At 35.4% G+C, this 23,146-nt stretch overlaps 3 protein-coding genes and 1 pseudogene across 4 annotated transcripts; 3 read left to right on the forward strand and 1 right to left on the reverse strand.

The window, feature by feature from the left end:
• Nucleotides 1-693: 693 nt before the first annotated feature.
• LOC120142164 (pentatricopeptide repeat-containing protein At3g46790, chloroplastic-like) lies at nucleotides 694-2,856 on the forward strand. Its single transcript, XM_039156897.1, has one exon. It carries the CDS (start codon nucleotides 736-738, stop codon nucleotides 2,689-2,691), a length of 1,956 nt encoding a protein of 651 aa, XP_039012828.1. The 5' UTR covers nucleotides 694-735; the 3' UTR covers nucleotides 2,692-2,856.
• LOC120142122 (eukaryotic translation initiation factor 3 subunit G-like) lies at nucleotides 2,760-4,536 on the forward strand. Its single transcript, XM_039156869.1, has 3 exons — nucleotides 2,760-2,776; nucleotides 3,695-3,858; nucleotides 3,959-4,536. Exons 1-3 carry the CDS (start codon nucleotides 2,760-2,762, stop codon nucleotides 4,471-4,473), a joined length of 696 nt encoding a protein of 231 aa, XP_039012800.1. The 3' UTR covers nucleotides 4,474-4,536.
• A 495-nt stretch (nucleotides 4,537-5,031) lies between these two features.
• LOC120142165 (methylsterol monooxygenase 2-2-like) lies at nucleotides 5,032-8,314 on the forward strand. Of its 2 annotated transcripts, XM_039156898.1 has the most exons (8): nucleotides 5,032-5,168; nucleotides 5,216-5,269; nucleotides 6,146-6,283; nucleotides 6,447-6,592; nucleotides 6,772-6,891; nucleotides 7,002-7,214; nucleotides 7,323-7,403; nucleotides 8,039-8,314. In XM_039156898.1, the coding sequence occupies exons 1-8, from the start codon at nucleotides 5,058-5,060 to the stop codon at nucleotides 8,118-8,120; spliced, it is 945 nt and encodes a 314-aa protein (XP_039012829.1). In that variant the 5' UTR covers nucleotides 5,032-5,057; the 3' UTR covers nucleotides 8,121-8,314. The 2 variants fall into 2 exon arrangements, with proteins under 2 accessions (XP_039012829.1, XP_039012830.1); XM_039156899.1 differs by having other exon boundaries at nucleotides 5,044-5,269.
• A 344-nt stretch (nucleotides 8,315-8,658) lies between these two features.
• On the reverse strand, nucleotides 8,659-17,099 carry LOC120142123 (annotated as a pseudogene).
• Nucleotides 17,100-23,146: the final 6,047 nt, after the last annotated feature.

Below are 23,146 nucleotides of genomic sequence, written 5' to 3' on the forward strand. Positions count from 1 at the left end.
TCTTATGTATTAAATAAACTCATCAAATGAATTCAATGATTAAAAAGATTATATTTTATGGATGTATTCGTTATCAATGACTAATAAAGATTATGAACAAATATTATCTTATAATCATCATATACTATTAAAAAAACAAAAAAAATGTTACTTTTATCCTATTTTACCTATAAAAGTTAATGAGAATGTGACTTACATTTTAGTGAATGTCAATTTTCTTATGTAAAAGGAGATGAAAATAATTTAGTAATCAAAATGAATATTGAGTATATATGTGTGGACAAAATATATTAGAAATAATTAAAATATATTTAAAAAATTATTTTAATTATTAAATTTTTAAAAAATTATAATTTTTTTTATTAAATATATTAAATCATTAAAGAATGATTATTAAATTTTATTAAGTTGATATACAATAGTCATTTAATTTATTAATATTTTACAATTATTATAATATTTTAACCATCGTTTCATAGTTTGATATATTTATTAATCATTTTTAAAAATCAGTTATCAAAATAATCATTTAAACAGAATTGATTAACCTTTTATATACTCTACCATATATATATAGGTATTTTCAACCATTGCACGTGATATCCACGTGAGACAAAAAATGTGAGCCCAGGAAAGAAGAAAAAAAGTACAAACCTTAAGTTGTGCGAAGATGAATAAAAATGTGAGATCGGTACAAACAAAAGAGAAGGTCCTGATTTTTTTAGTTCGTGACTGATGTGGGCGTTTAACACTCCCCAGCCAAAGCAACCACCGTCAGTGTTCAACCCACCTCGTGCTCCTCCAAAACTTCATTTTTCATCTGTTACCTTAAACCCCTCAATCTCCACCTCAACGCCTAGCAACAATCACCTAATCCAATCATTGTGCAAACAAGGTAACCTTAAACAAGCCTTCAAGCTCCTTTCCCATGAACCCAGTCCTTCTCAAAGAACCTACGAGCTCCTTATCCTCTCATGCGCCCACCAAAATTCACTTTCCCTTGCCCAATCCCTTCATTCCCATATTTCCGAGAATGGGTTCGACCAAGATCCTTTCTTGGTTACCAAACTTATAAATATGTATGCTGATTTGGATTCACTCGATGACGCTCGCAAGGTGTTCGATAAAACGCGTAAGAGAACAATTTTCGTTTGGAATGCGCTTTTTCGAGCGCTTACTTTGGCTGGTTTTGGGGAAGAAGTTTTGGGTTTGTATAGAAAAATGAATAGGATTGGACTCCCATCGGATAGGTTTACTTATACTTATGTGCTTAAAGCTTGTGTCGCTTCTGGATGTATGGTTTCGCTATTAAAGAAAGGGAAGGAGATTCATGCTCATATTTTAAGACATGGGTTCGAAGCACATGTTCATGTTATGACTACTTTGGTTGATATGTATGCGAGGTTTGGTTGCGTTGCACATGCGAGTCTTGTTTTTGAGAAGATGCCTGTTAGGAATGTGGTTTCTTGGAGTGCAATGATTGCGTGTTATGCTAAAAATGAAAGGCCTTTTGAGGCATTGGAGCTTTTTATGGAAATGATGACCGAGACTCTTGACTCCATTCCAAATTCGGTTACTATGGTCAGTGTTCTTCAAGCTTGTGCAGCTCTGTCAGCTTTGGAGCAAGGAAAGTTGATTCATGCTTATATCCTCAGGAGAGGGCTTGATTCAGTTTTGCCAGTTATAAGTGCACTTATTACAATGTATTCTCGATGTGGTGAGCTTGAATTGGGGCAACGGATTTTTGACCGGATGGAGAAAAGGGATGTTGTGTCATGGAATTCATTGATATCAAGTTATGGTATTCATGGATATGGGAAGAAAGCAATGCAAATTTTTCAAGAGATGATTTATCAAGGTGTTTCCCCAAGTCCTATAACTTTTGTCGGTGTTTTGGGAGCTTGCAGCCATGCAGGTCTTGTTGAAGAGGGAAAAAGGTTGTTCGATTCGATGTGTAAAGTACATGGAATAATTCCTAGTGTTGAGCACTATGCCTGTATGGTCGATCTTCTTGGTCGTGCCAATAGGTTAGAAGAGGCAGCTAGGATTATAAATGAAATGCAGATCGAACCTGGAGCTAAGGTTTGGGGTTCACTTCTTGGCTCATGTAGGATTCATTGTAACGTAGAGCTAGCAGAGAGAGCTAGCCATAGACTATTTCAACTCGAACCCCTAAGTGCTGGGAATTATGTACTTCTAGCTGATATTTATGTGGAAGCCGAGATGTGGGATGACGTAAAGCGAGTGAGGAAGCTGCTCAAAACTCGCTCACTGCAAAAAGTTGCAGGCAGAAGTTGGATTGAAGTGAAAAGGAAAATGTATTCATTTGTTTCTGTCGATGAGTTCAATCCTCAGATTGAACAGATCCAATCCTTGTTGATTAAACTGTGTGCAGAAATGAAGGAGAAGGGATATAAACCGCAAACCAAAGTCGTTCTGTATGATCTCGAGGAAGGCGAAAAGGAACGCATTCTATTAGGTCACAGTGAAAAACTCGCAGTTGCATTTGGACTCATCAATACAAATAAAGGGGAAACCATAAGGATAACAAAGAATTTGAGGCTATGTGAAGACTGCCACTCGTTCACAAAGTTCATTTCCAAGTTTACAAATAAAGAGATTCTGGTTCGTGATGTGAATCGCTTTCACCATTTCCAGAATGGAGTCTGTTCATGTGGGGATTATTGGTAGTCATACCTTTCCCTTTTATTTATTTTTGAGTTCTAAATAAGTCATAAAACAGCAGAGAGATCATATAGATGTGTACAGCAGACCAGTAAGCCTAATTGGTTTGTCATCGTTGTGTTTGTTTTTAACCCGTAATTTAATACTATGGATCAGACAAGTTTAAAGTTTGAATTTGTTTTAATTAACATTTTATACAATATTTACACTATCTATCATCCTTCCAAATTCCTCGATCAGGTTGAATCCGAATTATCCTTCAAAATTCCTAAATCAGGTCGAATCTAAATTCACAGTGTTTAAGAGGTGCTAACCGAGTTAAGACAGTCTGTATTAATAAAATTGTCACCAATTATTAATGAATGTCTATTATGAATTTATTAAGTGATTTCAGTCTAGATGTCCCGGATTCACAATCTCCAATATTTTAATGATAATTCTATATGTCTAACCAAAATATCATCTGCTCGAGTGAATAAAATCAAGGTTAAATGTTTTGGACAAGAAAAATTAAAAAGAGGCATCTGGTTGGACCTATTGCCTAATTGTGAAATAATGTGTAATTTTGGTAGGATTGATTCCATAGCCCTAGCTCCACTATAAAAGGGTACATACGCTACCGGTCTCATAAAAACTAATGAAAAGTTTGTGGAAACGGTGTGCAAAGATCCTGAAGATTCTTTCAACTGGTTTTTACCTGATTCTCCCATTGCTTTGCTATGTTCATTGCCTCTTGATTAGAATTTTGCTCAAAGAGCCTTTCAATCTCCGAAGATTGGTTATCAATCTGTCGATGCAAAAAGAGACTTCCCCTTAACATTGACAACTTTAGTTTACATTTCCATCACACACAAGATAAGTAGGACTCGTGGAATGACTGTACCTCCGCTACAAGTTTTTATCTACTATTTTCATGCCTCTCCACTGCTACAGCCATATCATGTACTTGTCTCTCCAGTTTTTGTCTTCCTGTGCAATAGAGAGAGGAGCCACCTTTTTTTTTTTAAAGAAAAACGACCCGGGTCAGGAAACTCGGTAATACCCGGCTCAGTAAACAGGCCGTTGAGGGAAGGTCTTGGCCCAATTTCGGGGATGCTGTAAGGGAAGATGTTGGTAGCGGAGTCACTATGGTTTCCACTGAAGAAATCTTCCTTGAACGACCTAGAGCCCTTGGTTCGTTTCTTTCTAAATTTTCGATTTTTTTTGCATAAATACTGGTTGTTCTTTTTTACTGAAATTTTAACATAATTCATGAACTGTTTTGTTCCTACAGGCAGCAAAGTAGACAAAACAAAGGCTGGTGGAGATTCCTTGGCTCAACTAGGAAAAGGAGGTGTTCTTACGGTGTGCAGAACATGTGGTAAGAAGGGTGATCACTGGACATCTCGGTGCCCATACAAGGACCTCGCACAACCAACCGAAGCGTTCATCGATAAGCCTGCAGTATCCATTGCTGGATCGGGTAAGAATACTTATGTTCCTCCAGGCATGAGAAACGGAGCTGATAGAAGTGGAACCGATATGAGACGCAGACACGATGACAACTCTGTCCGGGTTATTAACCTTTCAGAGGATACACTGGAACCCGACTTGCCCGAGCTTTTCCGACCATTCGATGCCATAAGTCGAGTTTATCTTGCTATTGACAAGAAGATGGGGATGAGTCGAGGGTTCGGTTTTGTTAACTTTGTGAACAAGGAAGATGCCCAGAGAGCAATAAACAAACTAAATGGCTATGGCTATGATAATCTCATCCTCAGAGTTGCATGTGCCACGCCAACGAATTAGATTAGGTATCTTCATTTAGGTTTATTACTTAAAAAGAAAAAATTTAGGCTACTTCATATATTCTTATATAAATATATATCGATGTTTTATGAAGATATTTTAATCTATATAGTTAGTTGTTTTAAACAAAATTAATTTTTTATTAAAGGTATAATAAAACAACACTAATCTTAGTATAAAAATTTAAAGGGCATGAAGAAAAATAAAATCAAATACATCCCTTAATTACATACTTCATCTTTTTCAAAAATCTAATAACTATTAATAATATTTATGTTTTTATTCGGCCCAAACGCAATATTAGTGATAGTGTCAAAATTAAGAGAATTAATTTGAAAAATTACTCTACAATAATTCTGAATTTATCAATAAATTATCACTAAATTAAAATAAATCCAGACTACGTATGATGCATAATGCATTGTGTAATAATCCCCTAAGAAAGGATAATTGATGGGGGAAAAGAGTCATTTTCCTTTTTGTTGATATCAGTTAAAAGTTGAGAACTTTCACCATCCACTTGTTAGAGTTTCTTATAATGCGAAGTTGTGGCTTCGAGTGTTTCTTACTGTGAATGAATTTATATGGAAAATAAATCAAGGGGCCCACGAATAGAGCCCAGATTCCTTTTGACAGTCTGTACTCATCTCGTGGTCTTTGCTTCTCTCAATATTCACTCTCTGTCCTCTTTCTTTACCCAAAAGATTTTATTATTGTTAAAACATCTCTGTGGAGATCACTAGCTTCTTTCCACTGCCAAGCTCTAATGGCTGCCATTATTGAATCTGGGTGGCTGGTAAAGTTCCTTCCTTTTCCATCTTTCTTGTTGATTTCTGTGTTCTTTATGAACTTTCCATTGCTTGTTATGGATCTGTCGTTGTTGGGTTATTGTGGTTTTGGGATATAAAAAAAAGATCGGTAAATCTGAAGTTTGTGTCCTTTGGATTATTGATATTTCATTTTTAAGTCTTAGTTCTGTTTAGCTGGTGACGTTAAGGTACTTTTGGATGGTTTGTGTTCGATTTTTACAAGGCAGGATTTGATTGAATAATGCTCTTTGGTTTTCTCATCTCAAAGAATTTGAAATGATGCATTTTCATGCATTGTATGAAGAATTTTACTTTTTCCTAACATTTGCAAATGATTATGTAGCTACAGAATGGCGATTGTCCACGGTTTTGATTCTTTTGAATTCAGGTCACTGTTTCACTATAATTTCTAGCTATATTGGATACTTCATTAATTCTTTCATCAAGGATGTTACTGTGCAATAACAAGTACCTGAGAATGAAATCCAGATTAGAGCAGCCTGTTTGTTAATGTTGAGTATGTGTTTCTTGCAAGTTATTCCTTTGATATTATATCTATCTTAGTAGCCTCTAGCAAAAGTGACTAAGGAAGCATTGATTAGTTTTCTCAACCTTTTTTTTCCCCAGATGTGAAATGTTAATCTGTCTAATTTTGATTATTGATTTCATTTCCAGATACATTTTTTATTAATTACATTGATTAACATCGCATATATAGTGGTACCTGGTCACATCTCACATGTTTCAGTGACCTTGTGAATTAATTTGAATAAAACCTACTATCTTTTTAAGCCGATAACTGCAGTATACGTGATGAGATATAATACATTCTCCCTGAAAATCTTTCTTTGTTTGCCATGCAGTATCTAATCACACATTTCAGCGACTTCCAATTAGCAAGTCTGGGAAGTTTCTTTCTTCATGAAAGTGTTTTTTTCTTATCTGGACTTCCATTTATATATCTTGAAAGAGCCGGATTGCTAAGCAAATACAAGATTCAGGTTAACTCCTATCTTCTTTGCTGGTATCTTTATCAACGAATTTTACTTCGTTGACATAAAATTTGAGGGGGAGTGTTAATGATGAAAAGTATGCTTTATTTGTATTTTGTCCAGCTAAATTCATAATAAACATGTTCCATTTGTAATTTATGTTTCAATGTAGACAAAAAACAACAGCCTTGCTGCCCAAGAAAAATGTATCACCCGCCTGCTTCTATATCATGTTGGTGTCAACCTACCGCTTATGATTGCATCTTATCCTTTCTTCAGATTCATGGGCTTGAGAAGTAGTCTACCATTTCCATCCTGGTATTCTCAGGTTCTTTATATGCTAGAGCTTTTTCCCCTCCATTTTTACAATATTCAGGCATAATATCCTCAATTACTTGTCCTGAAATATAGCCTCCGTAGAGGAATCATGTTCCTGCTCACAGTTTAATTCTTACTATTGGAGCTCTAATTAGCTAGACCCCTTATCTGGTCGGCAGGAAAGTGGTTCTATCACAGATAATATTCTACTTCATCCTGGAGGATTTTGTTTTTTACTGGGGACATCGTATTTTACATACAAAATGGCTGTACAAGCATGTGCATAGTGTCCATCACGAGTAAGTGTCAATATTAGGTGCTTTTACTAGTTAAAACTATGAACAATATTGATCTCGCTTGTTTATTTTGCTTATGCTTGTTGGTTATTTGGTATACATACCCCATACAGGTATGCAACACCATTTGGACTGACATCCGAGTATGCTCACCCTGCTGAGATATTGTTCCTCGGCTTTGCAACAATAATTGGCCCTGCCATAACTGGCCCGCATCTGATTACTCTTTGGCTGTGGATGGTTCTTCGAGTCCTAGAGACAGTTGAGGCACATTGTGGTTACCATTTTCCATGGAGCCTCTCAAACTTTCTACCTATATATGGGGGGTGAGTTCCCTATTCACTTGCTGCTATTTTTCGTTAGTTTATACATGGTTCTATGATTATCTTTTATCCTTTAGCTGCAAGTAATTGTTCATGTTTTCACGTTTCCAGTGCTGATTTTCACGACTATCATCACCGATTGCTTTATACAAAATCTGGAAACTACTCATCTACATTTGTTTACATGGACTGGTAAGTGTTTTTTGGCATTTATTTTTAAAATCTTTTAACTTATTTCTGTGGCTAGATTGTAGGTTACTTATATTTTCCACTAAATTTCTACATTGAGTAGTAGATGAATTTACATGGATCTGCTCAAGACATTTTGGCGGATTAAGCTCTGTCCATTTTATCTTAGAGAGGCCTACTTAAGTACTAGATCTGCTTTGGGGATTCGATTGCACCATTCCGAATTCATATTTGGTATGAAATGTTGTCTAGGTCTGTCAGAGGTTACAGCTTCTAAATTTTGTCACTTTGGAGTTTGGACTTTCAATATTGCTGAGAAGAATGTTTATGATTAAAACATGTCAATTGAGCCGGTTGGGTTGGTTTGGTTTTGGGCCATGTGCGAAGTAGTTAATAACTTAATATCGTAATGGTGGGAGTACCGTTTTTCCTCTTGTACTGGTACATACCGGTACGGTATCAACTACTTTGCACATGACCCAAAACCAACCCAACTAGCTCAATTGACAAGTTTTAATTATATGTAAGTAATTTTAGAACCATTCTGGTTTATGTATCAGTTTTTTGGTTAGGTCATTCCAAAGTCCAAGTCATTTCAGTTATACTGACCATGGATTACCATTTGTGTGGTCCCTTAGGATATTTGGTACCGACAAAGGTTACAGAAAACTGAAAGCACTAAAACGCGATGGAGTCGGCGACGAAGGCAAGCAAACATAATCGAGATGATTGGTTTCGAGGGCCTGACCTGTAGAAAGAGGGGTTTTCTCATTGTGAGCTTTCTGCAATCCAACGTTTTTTGTTGTTTAATTGCTGTTTTTATGTTTTTGCAGCATCATAGGATAAGGTTTCTTCCAACATTTGACATTTCTCTGTGTAACCTTGCATGAATGAAGTTGCTGTCCTATTTTCAACTCTCCTGTTTCTATGTTTAGAGTCGCTTTAATTCTCTTGTTATGTTGGACTCTCGCTTTAGTATACTCCCTGAAATTTACTTGTATAAATCTATGTAATTCTTTTTTTAAAATGGTTTAATTATGGTTTCAATCTCTCTGAAATTTTATTTTTATGATATTTGATAATGTAGTTGATTACTATTGATTGGTTTAGTCCTATTAATCCCGTCTCGGCTTCAATTAGCTTAATTATTGAGCCCCAATGGTTTTAGTCCTCTTTATTATTTTTCTTTAAATTTATATCTCAATATTTTGAAATTTTAGCTATGAGAAAAGATGATGAAAAATACTAATAGCACCAATGATTCAAGTATGATTTTTAAATTTATATCTAAAAAGTGAGATGATTTAATATTTGATTTTTAAATACAAGGACTAAATCTCTAATTTTCACTAAAGTACAGAACAGATGGCATATTTGACCCAAAAATTTATTTTCAAACTTTAAGTACCTACGTGCCTATCCTTAGATCCACCACGACTACGCTTACGTTGTCCGTACTATGCCTGCCTAATGCCAGTTTTGTCAGCAATATGGACGCGTCACTGCATGCCTTGTCCGAGATCTCTGCCCCTTCCCCTCCCATTGTGGACCCAACGACCTCTTCCATCCCTAGAACCAACGGCGGCGCGTGCACATCAGCCTTTCCCCTCAAACACATACGCGCCACCTTACACGCAGTGTCGTTCGACACCACATCCCATAATCCGTCACTCGCAATAATCAAGCATTCGTCCTCCGCCGTCCGATCAGTCACTGTAACCTCCGGTTCACAACTCACGTAAGGCTTCAAGTAGTTATCACCTGTTGCGTTGAAATTGTTTTTTTCAAGTAAACGGTGTAGGATAAGGACAAAGATGCTACCGTGCTCCGGCTGTTAAAGGAGTCTAAAATTGATTAATTTTCAGTGTTTTGAAGTTTTACCTATGGATCTGGACGTTGCGAGGACTCCCGAGACTCGAGGACCGTCCCAGTATATAACTCGACCGCCGGCTTCTTGAATCCGGTCTAGCTCATCCGGACGATCCGGCTGTAACATGTTTCACAAGAAACAAATGTAAAGTCAAAGATATATTGAGATATTTCAAAATTTTGATCCCAAAACTTCGTTACTATACTAAGTCAGATTTGGTTATCTCATCAGTTCCGAATGATATGCATGAAGACAATATACGTAACCGCTTAAACTACGATCAAGCTGTTTGGCTCCCTGGAAATTATAGACGCAAAGCAAGAAAAGAAAAGTAGCTTGAAAAAAAAAGGAAATGTGGCTTTGGAAGAAAATCGGGACTTGTTTCTTACATTGGTTCATGATAAACAGTGAAAATGTGGTAATAAAACTATCGTTTCATAATCTGACTTAAATCACGTGATTAATAGATATCATGGAAAAATAAAACGAAGATTTTCTCAGAAGCCAAACAGCCCATAAGCAATCGTAGTTTTTTTTATCAAACAAAAGAGAGCTAGCTATGAAGTGTTAACCTTGTGATCAGAAGATAACGGAACAGGCTTGCCTTTACGACACAAAACGGCTCTAGAGTCGCCACAGTTTGCAACAACGATTTTATCAAACGTTACGATGGCTACAACAGCGGTAGAACCGACGGCATCGGACTCTGGCGACTGTAACTCACATCTGCATTTAGCTCCGACCACGCTCTCGTTCCACTTGTTTACTTCCTTATCCATGCGCGTGAAGCTACGCGCCAACGCACCTTTCCATTCCTCTTCACACTCTAACTCTTCTTTCACCAGCTCATGTAACCGCTCTCCGCACCTCGTCGCCACCTAGCAAACAGCAACAAACAAAACCGCCAAAAAACTTAGAAAAAAGCAGAAGAGCATTAAGTGATAGTTGTTTTCAAAATTTTAGGACTCGTACGTGAGAGCAACCGTGGCCATCGTAGACGCCGAAATAGTGGAAGCCAACGGCGGAAGACTCCTGGCCTTGGCGGTGAAACGACGGACGAATAGCGACGGCGTCTTCCATGTCTCTTCTCCTTCCACAAACCGAAGCAACGCCGAATTTCGGATTTATCTCTGAAACGATCACAGGTAATAACAGCGAGGGGATCGAGTTATTTTTCACTATGGTTCCTTTCGTTTTCGATCTGATCTTCTTAAGTTTTACCATTTGTTTTTTCCCTTCATCTGAGACGGACTCATCCTCTGCGTTTTCACGGTCTAGAGAAAATGAGGCAGCGTAAACCTGAAGCTTTTGCCGTTTACGCCCGTTCTCAGTTTCCGATGGAGTCACATCCATGAATTTGAGCCGTCTGATATCCATCCAACGTCTTCTGGTTGCAAGTGAACTCGGCCCCCTCAAGGTGTTGATCCTTCACCTTCGCTCATCACTCCGCAACAGATCTCCGCCGTCAACCACTAAAGTCACCCGATTGGCGACTATTATCATGAAAAATACCGGTGACAAGTGAAGCTCTTAAACATGTGTAAAAGTATAATGTTTTCAATTACGCAAAAGTGGAAAGAAAAAGATCGCTCGTTCATTCCAGAGGGAGGCCTTTAAAATGAAGAGACGGCTGGCAGACAGCAAAAATATTTTATACATAATTTATTTTCTATTTCTCTAATAAATTTTTTATTTTTGTTAGAGGAAAGAAATTAAAGTATTTTTAATGAGTTTAAAATATATGATTTAAGAAAATAAAAAAGATTAGAAATAATTAATTTAATCAATCGATTAAACGTGATTATTCTCTAATAAATTTGTTATGCATACACATAAATATATGTTCTATATAATAAACTCACACTCACAAATTATATTAACAAATTTGTGAATTGAAACTTTGTATATCAAATTTTGACTAGATCCTTTGATAAAAAGAAAACTAAATTAAGAGTTAGACTCCCATTTTCCAATAGTAAAACAATAGCTTTTGTAAATAGTTTTTTTTTTCATTTTGAAAATATAAAAAAATATTTTTTTAATAAAGAATGAAAGATAATGGGTTAAACTTAAACTTAACATCTAATATCCATCAAAATATTTGTTACTGTATTAAGTATTTGATTAATAATTTTTTTAATTTAAATAATATATAAATTTAAATTTGATATATTTTATATTAAAATTAAGATATATTGTTAAGATCATAACATTATACTTTCTATCATATTCCGTCGCATTAAAAAAGTTTTACTATAAAATTATTCACCAAGTCCAACAATAAATAGTTTATACGATTTAATAGATCTACGTATTGAGTCACGATCTAAATAGATTAGGTTGGTAATAATTAAGTTCAACCTACATAGTTCTATATCCAACTTAATCATTGATAATAATGCGAACATCAAATACTCAAGGTATATAATAAAACACTCATCGAGGACAAAGAGTGAGAAAAGATCATATCTAATACTTCAACAAGATAGTCAATCGGAGGTTTTCTTTTTATCTAAATCAGAAGATAAATTTAACCACATCCTTTCTCAGTTTAAACCACTATAAATCACTTCACCTTTTGTACATCAATATTAATGCAATAAATTTAAATTTTTATCCTGCAACAAAAGGAAAAAAATCAATTAAATAACAAAAAGGCCAAATATACAACTCCATCACAAGTTCTAATCAACATGGATGTATAAAGAAAGGAAACCTAATATAAGGCTAAAAAATATGTCATCAAAAATATTAATATTTTGTTAATATTTATAATAGAATACTATCTAAAATATTATTTTTTCTATCGAAAATATTAATTTCGAGCATTATCTAAAATAACACCCTCAACGGGGATGTTTAGGTAAAGACAACATAATATAAGGCTAAGAAAATATGATACCAAAAATGTTAATATTTTTTAATATTTTTGATAGAACGCTACCTACAATGTTATGTTTTTCCTATCAAAAATGTTAATTTCAGGAACTATCTAAAATGTTATATTTTTGCCGAAAATTTCAATATCAAAAATATTCATTTTAAATAATGAAATTAACATTTCTAATAAAAAAATAATATTTTAATTAACATTCTATCAACAATATTAAAAAATATTAATATTTTGAATAATACATTTCTTTAATTTTATATTAAACTGCCCTACATTAAAACTATCCATAATCAACTCCAAAATCTGACAAAGTACTCTAACTCAAAAAGAAGAATATGATTACATGTCTATTTTAGGACGGCGTGAGATGAACATAAAGCATCGATGAAAGATGTGAAGCTGTAGGAGAAAAAACACGACCCCGACATTCAAGTACATCAAAGGGAAAATACAAGTAAAGAATATAATTTGAATAATGTACTAACTCGTAGACATGTAAAAGCAACTCATGCAACATAGCATCCCATCAAGAGCATTTAGGACAAAACACCTGCAACTTCAAATATAAATTGACAGGTCCTCAGTTAGCCTCATAGAAAGCTTCGTAGATAATAACATAACACGTGTCATTAATACGAGTATTGTGTGATTAATATGAACATAGTATATTGTAATGTATATAAAATAATATATCAGTATAGAGTATTCATTAGAGGTTAGGTTAATCTCTTATCACAAGGTTGAAATCTTCAGACTGTCTATTTAGTTAGGTATATCATACGTGTAAATCAGTTAGATAGATCTCACATTCATAATCGAAATACTATCATTGTAAATCTTGTTGTGAATTCCTCCGTTGGTGATGGGAGATTATTATGAAATTTCTCTATGATTTCAAGAGATAATGCTTGTGAATTCCTTCTTTATTTAATGGCAGATAATTATAATTTCCTCCACGAGTTACGAGAGATGATCATAAACCAAAATTATTTATATAAATTAATTTTAATAATTGATTATATATAATTGAGTTGGATGAGTAATGAACGTCCTAAACAAACACACCCCAAAACTAGGAGTTCAAACAGAAGAAGTAACAAAATTGAAATTGAAGTATTGATGAATGTGTCGCCGCTGGAATACGGCCCTAAATATTTGTACAGTAGCTCATAAAAACCCGAGTTGTAGGGTGACACCTTTCCACGGACTAAACTCATATCTAACATTCATCTCATCTCTGTCTTTCATAATCCTACACGTGTTTCCTCTAATCAGGCACCTCTTACGTGCCCTATTTATCTCTCAACACCACTGTCACAGGAACTCCTTTCCTACACGCATATTGTTTCTTTCATTTAATTTTTGGGTGCCACCCACGTGTTTTATTCTCGAAAACGACATTTAAAGTGGAATGTTAATAAAAAGGTAAATTCTACGTTTAGTATTTAAATTTAAATTTTTATTTTATTTTGATACCTAAATTTTATTTCTTTTCAAAATCATGCCTGATATTTAGTTTATGTTTTAATTTAATACATCATAAAAATTTAATAAAATTGTCAATATAATATTTTTTTTATTTTTTTCAATAATGACGTGGTATTATCTTATATTGTGACACATCAACGTCACCCTCAAGTTTTTAACAATGGGATACCAAATTAAAATATAAACTAAACATTAAGTATGATTTAAAAAATAAAATTTAGGTACCAAAATAAAACAAAATTAATAATATAAATAGTAAACATGCAATTTATCCTAAAAATTGTAATGAAAGATAGATTGATATATATAGTTTTTGATTATACATACATGTAAGGATGAAATTAAACTAAATATTAAGAAAGATAAATTATTTATATAAATTTAAAATAATATTTTTTATAATATTTTAAATTTAAAAAATATTTAATTTTAATTTTAATTTTAATTTGAATTTAAATTAGTAGAGAATTAGATAAAAAAAATTAGAGAAACAAAAAATCTCCCCTATTTACCGTCTAATTTGGTCTCTACACATATTGATATTTATTATAATACTTTTAAACAAAAAATTTAATCATTAATTTCATTAAATGATATTTCAATCTTAAAAGTATATCTCATTGGCATTTTGATACATGAATGAATTGTTCCTTTTAGTTTGAGTCTTAGATTTTTTAACTGACATCTGTTACTTCAATTTACTTTTATTGTAACAACCTGAAAATTTAAAAAAAAAAATTAATTGAAATTTGAGGATTTAATTGTGTAATTGATGAAAAATTGGGGACTAAATTGAAAGTTTTTAAAATTTATAGGTTGTTGTAGAGTTTAAGGAAATTCAGGGACTAAACCCTAAATTTAACCAAAAAAGTATCGACAGACACTCTATTAAATGTTTTGAATCAGATTTGCGGGGAGAATTCATAAGCATAATTTGCTAAAATTCCTCCCCACCAACCTCTCCTTCCAAACCCGATTTCGGTGTCGTTCGAATTTCGATCGTCGTTTTGAAACCACCATCGTGTTCATCATCGAGCGAGGAACAAACCCCTTAAATTAATTGAAGTGAAACGCTGCCAAACGCCGTGAATTTTAAGTCAAAGTCTCGACGTTTTTTTAAGCTCAATCGCCGAGAAAATCTTAAATTCATCGCCGATCGTTGCTTCGTTTACGACACCTCCCGTACCATCGTGTTCCTTGTGCCGTTCCGAGTCCGCCGGTGTCATCCTTGGTCTCCGTCGACGGCGGCGCATGGGGAGGTGAATCGGTCAAAGTTTTCGATTTGTTGAAATCGAGCTCTTCGCCGTTCAAAAATTTGAACCGAGCTTTGTAAGTATCTCGAAATCGTTCAAAATAATTTTTAGAAATTTTTCTGTAAATTTTTCGACACTTATGGACGCCGCACGTGCCCCCACGCGTCGTCACTGCGCGTGGGGAAGGCAAAAATAACCGGTTTAATCGGTTTTTAAAGGTTTTGACCTGTTCCGACCCGACCCGACCGTTGACCCGACCCGACCGTTGACCGGTGTTATTTTAGTAATTAATTCGAAATAGGTTATATTTTAGTAATTAATTTAAAAAGGGTGTTATTTCTGTAAAATGGTTGACAATTTGTTGACCTCCTTTGACCAGAACTTTGACCGGCTTTGACCGGCTATTAAACGACCGTTAATCTTTTCCGAGAATACCTATCATGATATTTTTCGACGTCCCGAATTCGTTTTTAGGGTCCGTTTCACCAAATTCGAATCTGAAAGTCTCCAAATAGTCAGTCAAACCCGTTGACTTTGATTTTGACCAAGAATTCAGAATTTCGGAAGGTCATACTTTATGTTTTTCGACGTTCTGAATCTGATTCCAAAGTCCGTTTTACCAAATTTTGACCCAAAATCCCTGAATCGAGCATGTGAACCCAAAAGGCTTAGTATTTTAATATTTTAATTATTTATTTGAGATTTGGTTAAGGAAATGATTTAATAAAATATTTTATAAAGGTACTCGTGTTTCACCTGAGCGAGGATCAATTAGGTCTGGAGTTGTTCGTTCGTCAGATCAGTCTGAACCGCGTACTGCAAGAAATACCCGTAGGTTCCGTATATTATTAAATAAAGATTAATATTATTTATACTAGGATTCCAATATAGTTTTTTTTCTAATTCATAGGATTTAGCGCTGCAACAGAGCGTGATCGACAAACCCAGTAATAGGCTTCCCTATCTGATTTCTCAGACTGTTACAGGTGTGTTTCCCGACAGTGTTACATTATTACTGTTTTAAAATATATATCTGAATATTGTGTATCTGATATATGATTTACCGCATATTTCTGATATGATTTCTGGTTACGGTATTTTATACCGATTCTCTGAATACTGATTATCTGATATTTGAATTTCCGTATACTACTGATTTGTCTTTTGATTTCTGTATTTCTGTATATGATTTCCAAACATGAACACTTTTATGTTTTAAAGAATTAATAATGGTTTTCATTCAAATACATTCATGAACATCTCTATCATTGGGGGGTATTGTTGAAGGAAGTATATCCACAGGTTCCTCGGCTTTGTGCTCAGGGCATTATTTGTTGTGTGGGCTGGGTGTATGGTTCTGGGGAACCTACACATTCTGTTGTGATGGGCTGGGGGTAGTGTTCATATTTTTTAACGACATAATTGCATAAACTAATTTTACTGGAATATTTTTATCAGTATGTTTTTATATACACTGTATGGAACACACTGGGCTTTTTAGCTCATTTTGTAGTTTTACCCCTTTTCAGATAACAGCAGACCGTAAACTATCAGATTTGGCATCAGGAGAGATCAACTACTTATTTTGTACGAACTTATATCTCTATATGTTTTCAGTTATGTTTGGTGACATGTATTTGCTATCGTTTTGGATATATTTGTATTATTAACATTTTGTTATGTATTATATTTAATGTATTATAAGATGTTTTAAAAAAATCTCTGAATGGGATATGTGACCACTTAGGTTTGGGTCTAAATTACAGACCGGGTCTGGGGGTTACATTTGGTGGTATCAGAGCTTTTGGTTTTAAATACTCGGACTGTATATGGGTCCTAATTTTTGGATTTTTAAGAAATAAAAAAAATGTCACCTTATTTTATGATTTAAAATTTTCTCGAGATCTCTGATGATAATCTGACATATGTTTCAAATTCTTTCTGTAGAGTCTTATAGATCCAACGATGAGTACTGCTAGAGGTCGTAGGACAAGACGTGGACATGGACGAGGGCGAGTTGCTTGACCTTCTGTTACGATTGACGATCCAATGTCTCCACGTGATCCTCCTGTTCCGCAAGTAGATTCGACCCTTTCTCATGATGATCAATTTACTCCTGTGAGAGACCCTCCCATCACTGGAGATGAGGATGCTGACGTGAATGAAGACGTCATTAATAGAGCTATATTCCGCATGTTTCAGAGAGCTGCCAGAGCCCCTAGTAATATGATTGCGGTTGATATTTCAAATTCTTTGGTCGCTGCTGGTGTAGTTCCATTCGAGGGTATTACGAGTGGACCCCCGACAGACGCTGAGTATTGGCTGGAGGACACAGAGAGGATTATGGATGAGATTGACCTCGGACCTGAGAAGAAGTTGAAGGGGGCCCTAACTATGTTGAAGAAAGAGACCTTTAGATGGTGGCAATCAATTTCTGGTAGTATTCCGAGAAACCAGTTAACATGGGATCTTTTTAAGACTCGTTTCCGGAGTCGCTACATCGGAGAGAGATACTTGCAGGAGCGACGTCAGGAGTTTCAGAATCTGGAGCAGGGTAATATGTCTGTTATGGACTACGAGGTTGAGTTCATTAGATTGAGTCGTTATGCTCATGGACTTGTCGACACGTAGATAGATCGATGCTTGAGGTTCGAGAATGGACTCAAGTATGAGATCAGGATTCGATTCGCTACCCACCGAGAGAGGAATTTTGATGCATTGGTTGAGATAGCCAAGACTGCTGAGGAAATAGAATGACTGGGTATGGAGCACAAGAGAGATAGTGATCGAGCTCAAACCGATTTAGGAGGCCTTCTGGTTCTGTTGATTCTTCTGCATATCCTAGCAAGAGAGGCATGGGTGAATCTTTTCAGAGAGTTAGTGCGAGTGCCAGGCCTGTAGCATCCGGTTCTTTAGCTGTTCAGTCTTCTAGATCTGTTGATTCTTCTGGGTTGCAGCCATGTAATTATTGTGGAAAACCTCATCCTGGAGAATGCAAAAAAAAAATTGGTACCTATTTTAAATATGGTTCTGGTTACCATTTTATAAGGGATTGTCCAGTATCAGTTACTACAGTTCAGACACCAGCTCGTATTCCCACTCGTACTCAGAGTACTGTTCAGACTCCAGCAGGGGGTTATACTTAGGAGAGAGCACCTGGATCGGCTAGTAGAGGCCGATCGTCTCAAAGTAGGGGTCCAGTCAGATGTGAGGCCAGACAACCTGCATTGGTTTACAATTCCAGACTTCGACAAGATCGTGATGGGCCTAATGTGACTGCAGGTACTTTTACTATTTATTCAGTTCCCTACTTTGCATTGTTTGATAGTGGCTCTATCATTTCCTATGTATCGCATTCTGTTTTTGAGGGTCTAAATATTCCTGTTGAGAATACTGAGCATTCAGTGATAATTCAAAGTCCCTTAGGCAAGTCCATTATGTTGGATCGTATTTTTAGACAGTTCCTTATAGAGATCAATGGGGAAATTTTTCCGGCCGACCTGATGGAGTTACCTTTGGAAGAGTTTGATTTGATTCTCGGCGTAGATTGGTTGGACAAACATCGAGTAAATATTGATTTTGAGACCAAGAGAGATGTTCTGAAGACCCCAGATAATCGAAAAATTATAATGATCGGGGAACGCCGTGGATTTCTGACGAATGTTGTGTCTGCTTTAGTAGCTGAGAAGACGATTAGGAAAGGTTCCGAGGCGTTTCTTGATTATATATTGGATACTAGGAGTCCTCAATCTGATATTGAAGGCATCCGAATTGTTAAGGAATTTCCCGATGTTTTTCCCGAGGAGTTGTCTGGATTACCTCCGGATAGAGAAGTTGAGTTTGAGATTGAAGTCTATTATGGTTACACTCCGGTTTCAATGGCCCCTTATCGTATGGCCCCAAAGGAGCTTAAAGAACTGAAAGTCCAACTTCAGGAGTTATTGGATAGGGGATTTATCCGACCCAGTGTATCACCGTGGGGAGCCCCAGTTCTCTTTGTCAAGAAGAAAGATGGGACATTGAGACTTTGTATTGATTATAAGAAATTGAACAAGCTCACGGTTAAAAACAAATATCCTCTGCCCAGGATCGATGATCTATTTGACCAATTTCGAGGGGCTTCTATCTTTTCAAAAATAGACTTGAGGTATGGTTATTATCAACTCAAAGTGAAAGACTCGGATATTCCGAAGACTGATTTTCGTACTCGGTATGGGCATTATGAGTTTTTAGTGATGTCATTCGGGTTAACAAATGCCCATGCTATTTTTATGAATTTGATGCATAGGGTGTTTCGACCTTATTTGGACCAGTTTGTAGTTGTGTTCATTGATGACATACTGGTGTATTCTAGAAGTGAAGCAGAGCATGAGGAACATTTAAGGATTGTTCTACAGACTCTAAGGGAGAATAAGCTATACGCTAAGTTGAGCAAGTGTGAGTTTTGGCTCAGCGAAGTGACTTTTCTTGGACATATCGTTTCTGCTGATGGTATTCGGGTGGATCCAAGCAAAGTGGAGGTTATTCTGAACTGGAAGCAACCCATGAACGTTTCTGAGATCCGTAGTTTCTTGGGCTTAGCTGGTTACTACCGTCGTTTCGTTGAGGGGTTCTCTCTTATTGCAACTCCTCTGACGAAACTATAGAGGAAAGATGTTCCATTTGTCTGGTCTGAGAACCAACAAGCTAGCTTTGAGAAATTGAAGACTGTTCTAACTCAAGCCCCAGTGCTGATTCAGCCTGAATCTGGGGAAAAAATTTCTGTCTACAGTGATGCTTGTCACTCTGGATTAGGATGTGTTTTGATGCAAGATGGGAAAGTTGTCGCTTATGCTTCGCGTCAGTTAAAGCCGCATGAACGTAACTATCCTATTCACAATATGGAGTTAGCTGCCGTGATTTTTGCTTTAAAGATATGGAGACACTATCTATACGGAGAAAAGTGTTATATGTATACTGATCATAAGAGTCTGAAGTATCTGCTTACTCAGAAAGAATTAATTTTGAGACAGCGTCGCTGGTTAGAGCTTTTAAAGGACTATGATTTAGAGATAGAATATCATCCAGGAAAAACTAATGTAGTGGCAGGCGCCTTGAGCCGTAAGACGATATCAGATCTCAGAGCCTTATTCGCTAACTTGAGTTTATTTGATGATAACAGACTGTTAGCAGAGTTGCAGGTTAAACGCACTTTGGCCAAGGAGATTAAGGCCAAACAACTTCTGGATAGCTCATTGCTTCCCATTATTGAACAAGTTAAGCAGTGAACGGGTTCAGAGTATACTATGAATCACGATGGTATTTTGTGTTTTCACGGTCGTTACTGCGTACCTAAAGATGATGAGTTGAGACGGGTTATTCTTCAGGAGGCTCATAGTAGTCCTTATGCTATACATCCTGGCGGGGGAAAATTGTACAATAATCTCAAAGAGCGCTACTTCTGGACTGGTATGAAAAAGAATATTTCAGATTTTGTGACGAGGTGTTTGACTTGTCAGCAGGTTAAGGCAGAACACCAACATCCATCTGGATTGTTACAGTCAAATAAGATTCCTGAGTGAAAATTGGAGTGCATTATAATGGACTTCGTTACTGGTCTTCCCCTGACTCCTTCCAAAAAGGAAACTATTTGGGTGATTGTTGATAGACTCACCAAGTCAGCGCACTTTATTCCTATCCGAGTTAACTATTCTCTGGACAAACTGGCTAAGTTGTATATTTCGGAGATTGTTAAACTTCATGGTGTACCGTTGTCTATCATAACTGATCGAGATCCAAGGTTTACTTCCAGGTTCTGGAAGGCTTTGCACAAGGCTCTGGGTACTCATTTGAATTTCAATACAGCTTTTCATCCTCAGACTGATGGACAGTCTGAGCGAGTTATTCAGGTGTTGGAGGATATGTTACGGGATTGTGTGATTGATTTCCGTGGTAGTTGGGAAGATTTCTTGCCACTAGCTGAGTTCGCTTACAATAATAGTTATCAGGCGAGTATTCGCTTGGCACCGTACGAGGCTCTGTATGGACGTAGATGTCGTACTCCTATATGTTGGACAGAGTTGCTTGATAGAAAAACTTTGGGTCCAGACTTGGTTTGAGAGACTAAAGATACTGTCAGATTGATCAGTGATCGTTTTAAAGAGGCATTTGATAGGCAGAGATCATACGCAGATAAGCGACGTAAGGATATCGAGTTCGAGGTTGGGGATCAGGTTTTTCTCAAGGTATCCCCTTGGAAGAAGGTATTCAGATTTGGACGTAAGGGTAAACTGTAACATCTGCAATACCGGGTTAGTGACTAAATTGAAAAGTTTCAGAATTTGGTGACTAAAGTAGAAGAATGAAATAATTCAATGATTATTGGAAATATATGATGAAGGTTATTTAGTAATTATTAAAGGAAATAAAGGGTAAAATGGTCATTTGACCAGAAAGATTTTTATCTTTCTTTTAAGGTTATAAAACACGTGGAAAGGGTGAGAAGAAAAGAAAGATCTGGAGCTTGGGTTATCTCCTTCCTCCTCTCTTCCCGTAAGCTCCATGGCAAAGGTAAGTTTAATTTTAGTTGGTTAATTCTTGAGTTTTAAGCTTAGTTTTGATTATTAGGGTGCTAAGAAAGATTATTTAGAGATTAAAGTAGGTTGAAACTTCAAAATGGATGAGTTATGAAGAGTTTTAAAGTGAATTTGTGAAATAGAAGGAGTTAATAGATTTTGAAGTTGAATTTGACTTGTCATATGTAAGAGTAAGAAGTTATAAGTGTTAGAATTAATCTTGGATAACATGGAAAAATTGGTATGATTCTTGAATGCTATGTGGAAGAGTGGATTTTTAAGTTGAAGAGATATTGAATGAAAATTTATTGGTTTAAGTATGTGTATGAAAGTTAGGAATATTAAAGGGAGTGAAGTATGAAGTGTTGACCTGAAAATGAAGTGATTTTCAAGCTCAAAATGTGATTTCTGGGCAAGGGGAATCGGTACCCATTCAAGGGGAACCGATACCCCCTCAAACGAACCAGAATTTACAGAATGTCAAGGGGGAACTGATACCCCCACAGGAGGGAACCGATTCCCCCTAAAGGAAGAAATGAATATTGGTTTATTAAGTTCGTTTAAGTTGTTAGTATCGAATTACAAGATGTAGGTATCTAATAATTGTCTTAAAAATGTATAATTATTTAGATATCGAACATGAACAAGTTCCAGAACGATTATCAATTTAAGATTCGATCAAAAGAGAGGAAATCATAAAAGTGGATTGGAACTTAGTGAGGTCAAGGTGAGTGCATATCATTAGATTGTGCATATTATTATATGGAAATTAGACTTGTGATAAGTCTGTTTCCAATATTTTATGTTTGCATGAATAGAAGCATGATTAAGTTTGTATTATGTATATATGCTTTGTTTATATTATATGTTATGAGGTGTAAATTTATATGATATGGGTTATATGGGAACAAAATATGTAACTATATGTGAACTTTATGAGCTGTGTGAATATGTGAAATAAGTTATAAGGGCACGAATCATGTATAATAATAAGTGTTGTATGTGATAACCATAGAAAGAAATTAAGCTAAGTGATTATGAACATGTAAATATATGTTTAGATGAAGGTATAATAGCAAAACATAAATTACACGAGTCAAGTTTATGGAAACTATGATAATTTATTTATAGTATTCAATAAAAAGTGAGATAAACTAACTAGCATTGATTTATAGGACAATATGAAAATAGAATATCAATTAGAAGATCTGTACATAAATAAAGATAATCATATGAGAGATAAGTTGTATGAGAAAGATTAATGTGCTTAGATGAGCTATGATATAGAAATTACATGGTAAAGATCTATGAAGTCATAGGAAAAGGTTATAAGAGTAATGTAAACTTGAATTAAGAGAATATAAGAAATTTATATGTAAATGAATTTATTTAAGTGATATATGTTAGTATGCTACAATATATGTTATAGGATGTATGTAAGCATAAGATAACAAAATATGAGCTAGGTATTATGAATATAAATAATGATATGATTATGTACAATAAATTAGGGAATTATGATCTAAGTGTTTATATGTCTATAAAAAGATATAAGAACAATATATAAGCTATAAAATCGGAACTGTGGGATTTTAGTGCTATATAACATTATCTATGTGATTAAGTACAAATGTGATATCCATATATGACAATGATTTGTGGAATTGTATGAAACTGTGATATGAGCT

Source organism: Hibiscus syriacus, unplaced genomic scaffold (assembly GCF_006381635.1).
Source record: "Hibiscus syriacus cultivar Baekdansim isolate YM2019G1 unplaced genomic scaffold, ASM638163v2 tig00110819_pilon, whole genome shotgun sequence".
Classification (NCBI taxonomy): Eukaryota; Viridiplantae; Streptophyta; class Magnoliopsida; order Malvales; family Malvaceae; genus Hibiscus; species Hibiscus syriacus.

What these genes read in the sequence shown, in the direction of transcription:
- LOC120142164 (XM_039156897.1), top strand. Translation starts at nt 736, where the DNA reads ATGTGGGCGTTTAACACTCCCCAGCCAAAGCAACCACCGTCAGTGTTC.
- LOC120142122 (XM_039156869.1), top strand. An exon ending in TGAACGACCTAGAGCCCTTG is followed by an intron (nt 3,859 to 3,958) that starts GTTCGTTTCTTT and finishes TTGTTCCTACAG; the next exon opens with GCAGCAAAGTAGACAAAACA.
- LOC120142165 (XM_039156898.1), top strand. Translation starts at nt 5,058, where the DNA reads ATGGAAAATAAATCAAGGGGCCCACGAATAGAGCCCAGATTCCTTTTG. An exon ending in TTTCTACCTATATATGGGGG is followed by an intron (nt 7,215 to 7,322) that starts GTGAGTTCCCTA and finishes TCACGTTTCCAG; the next exon opens with TGCTGATTTTCACGACTATC. An exon ending in ACATTTGTTTACATGGACTG is followed by an intron (nt 7,404 to 8,038) that starts GTAAGTGTTTTT and finishes GTGGTCCCTTAG; the next exon opens with GATATTTGGTACCGACAAAG.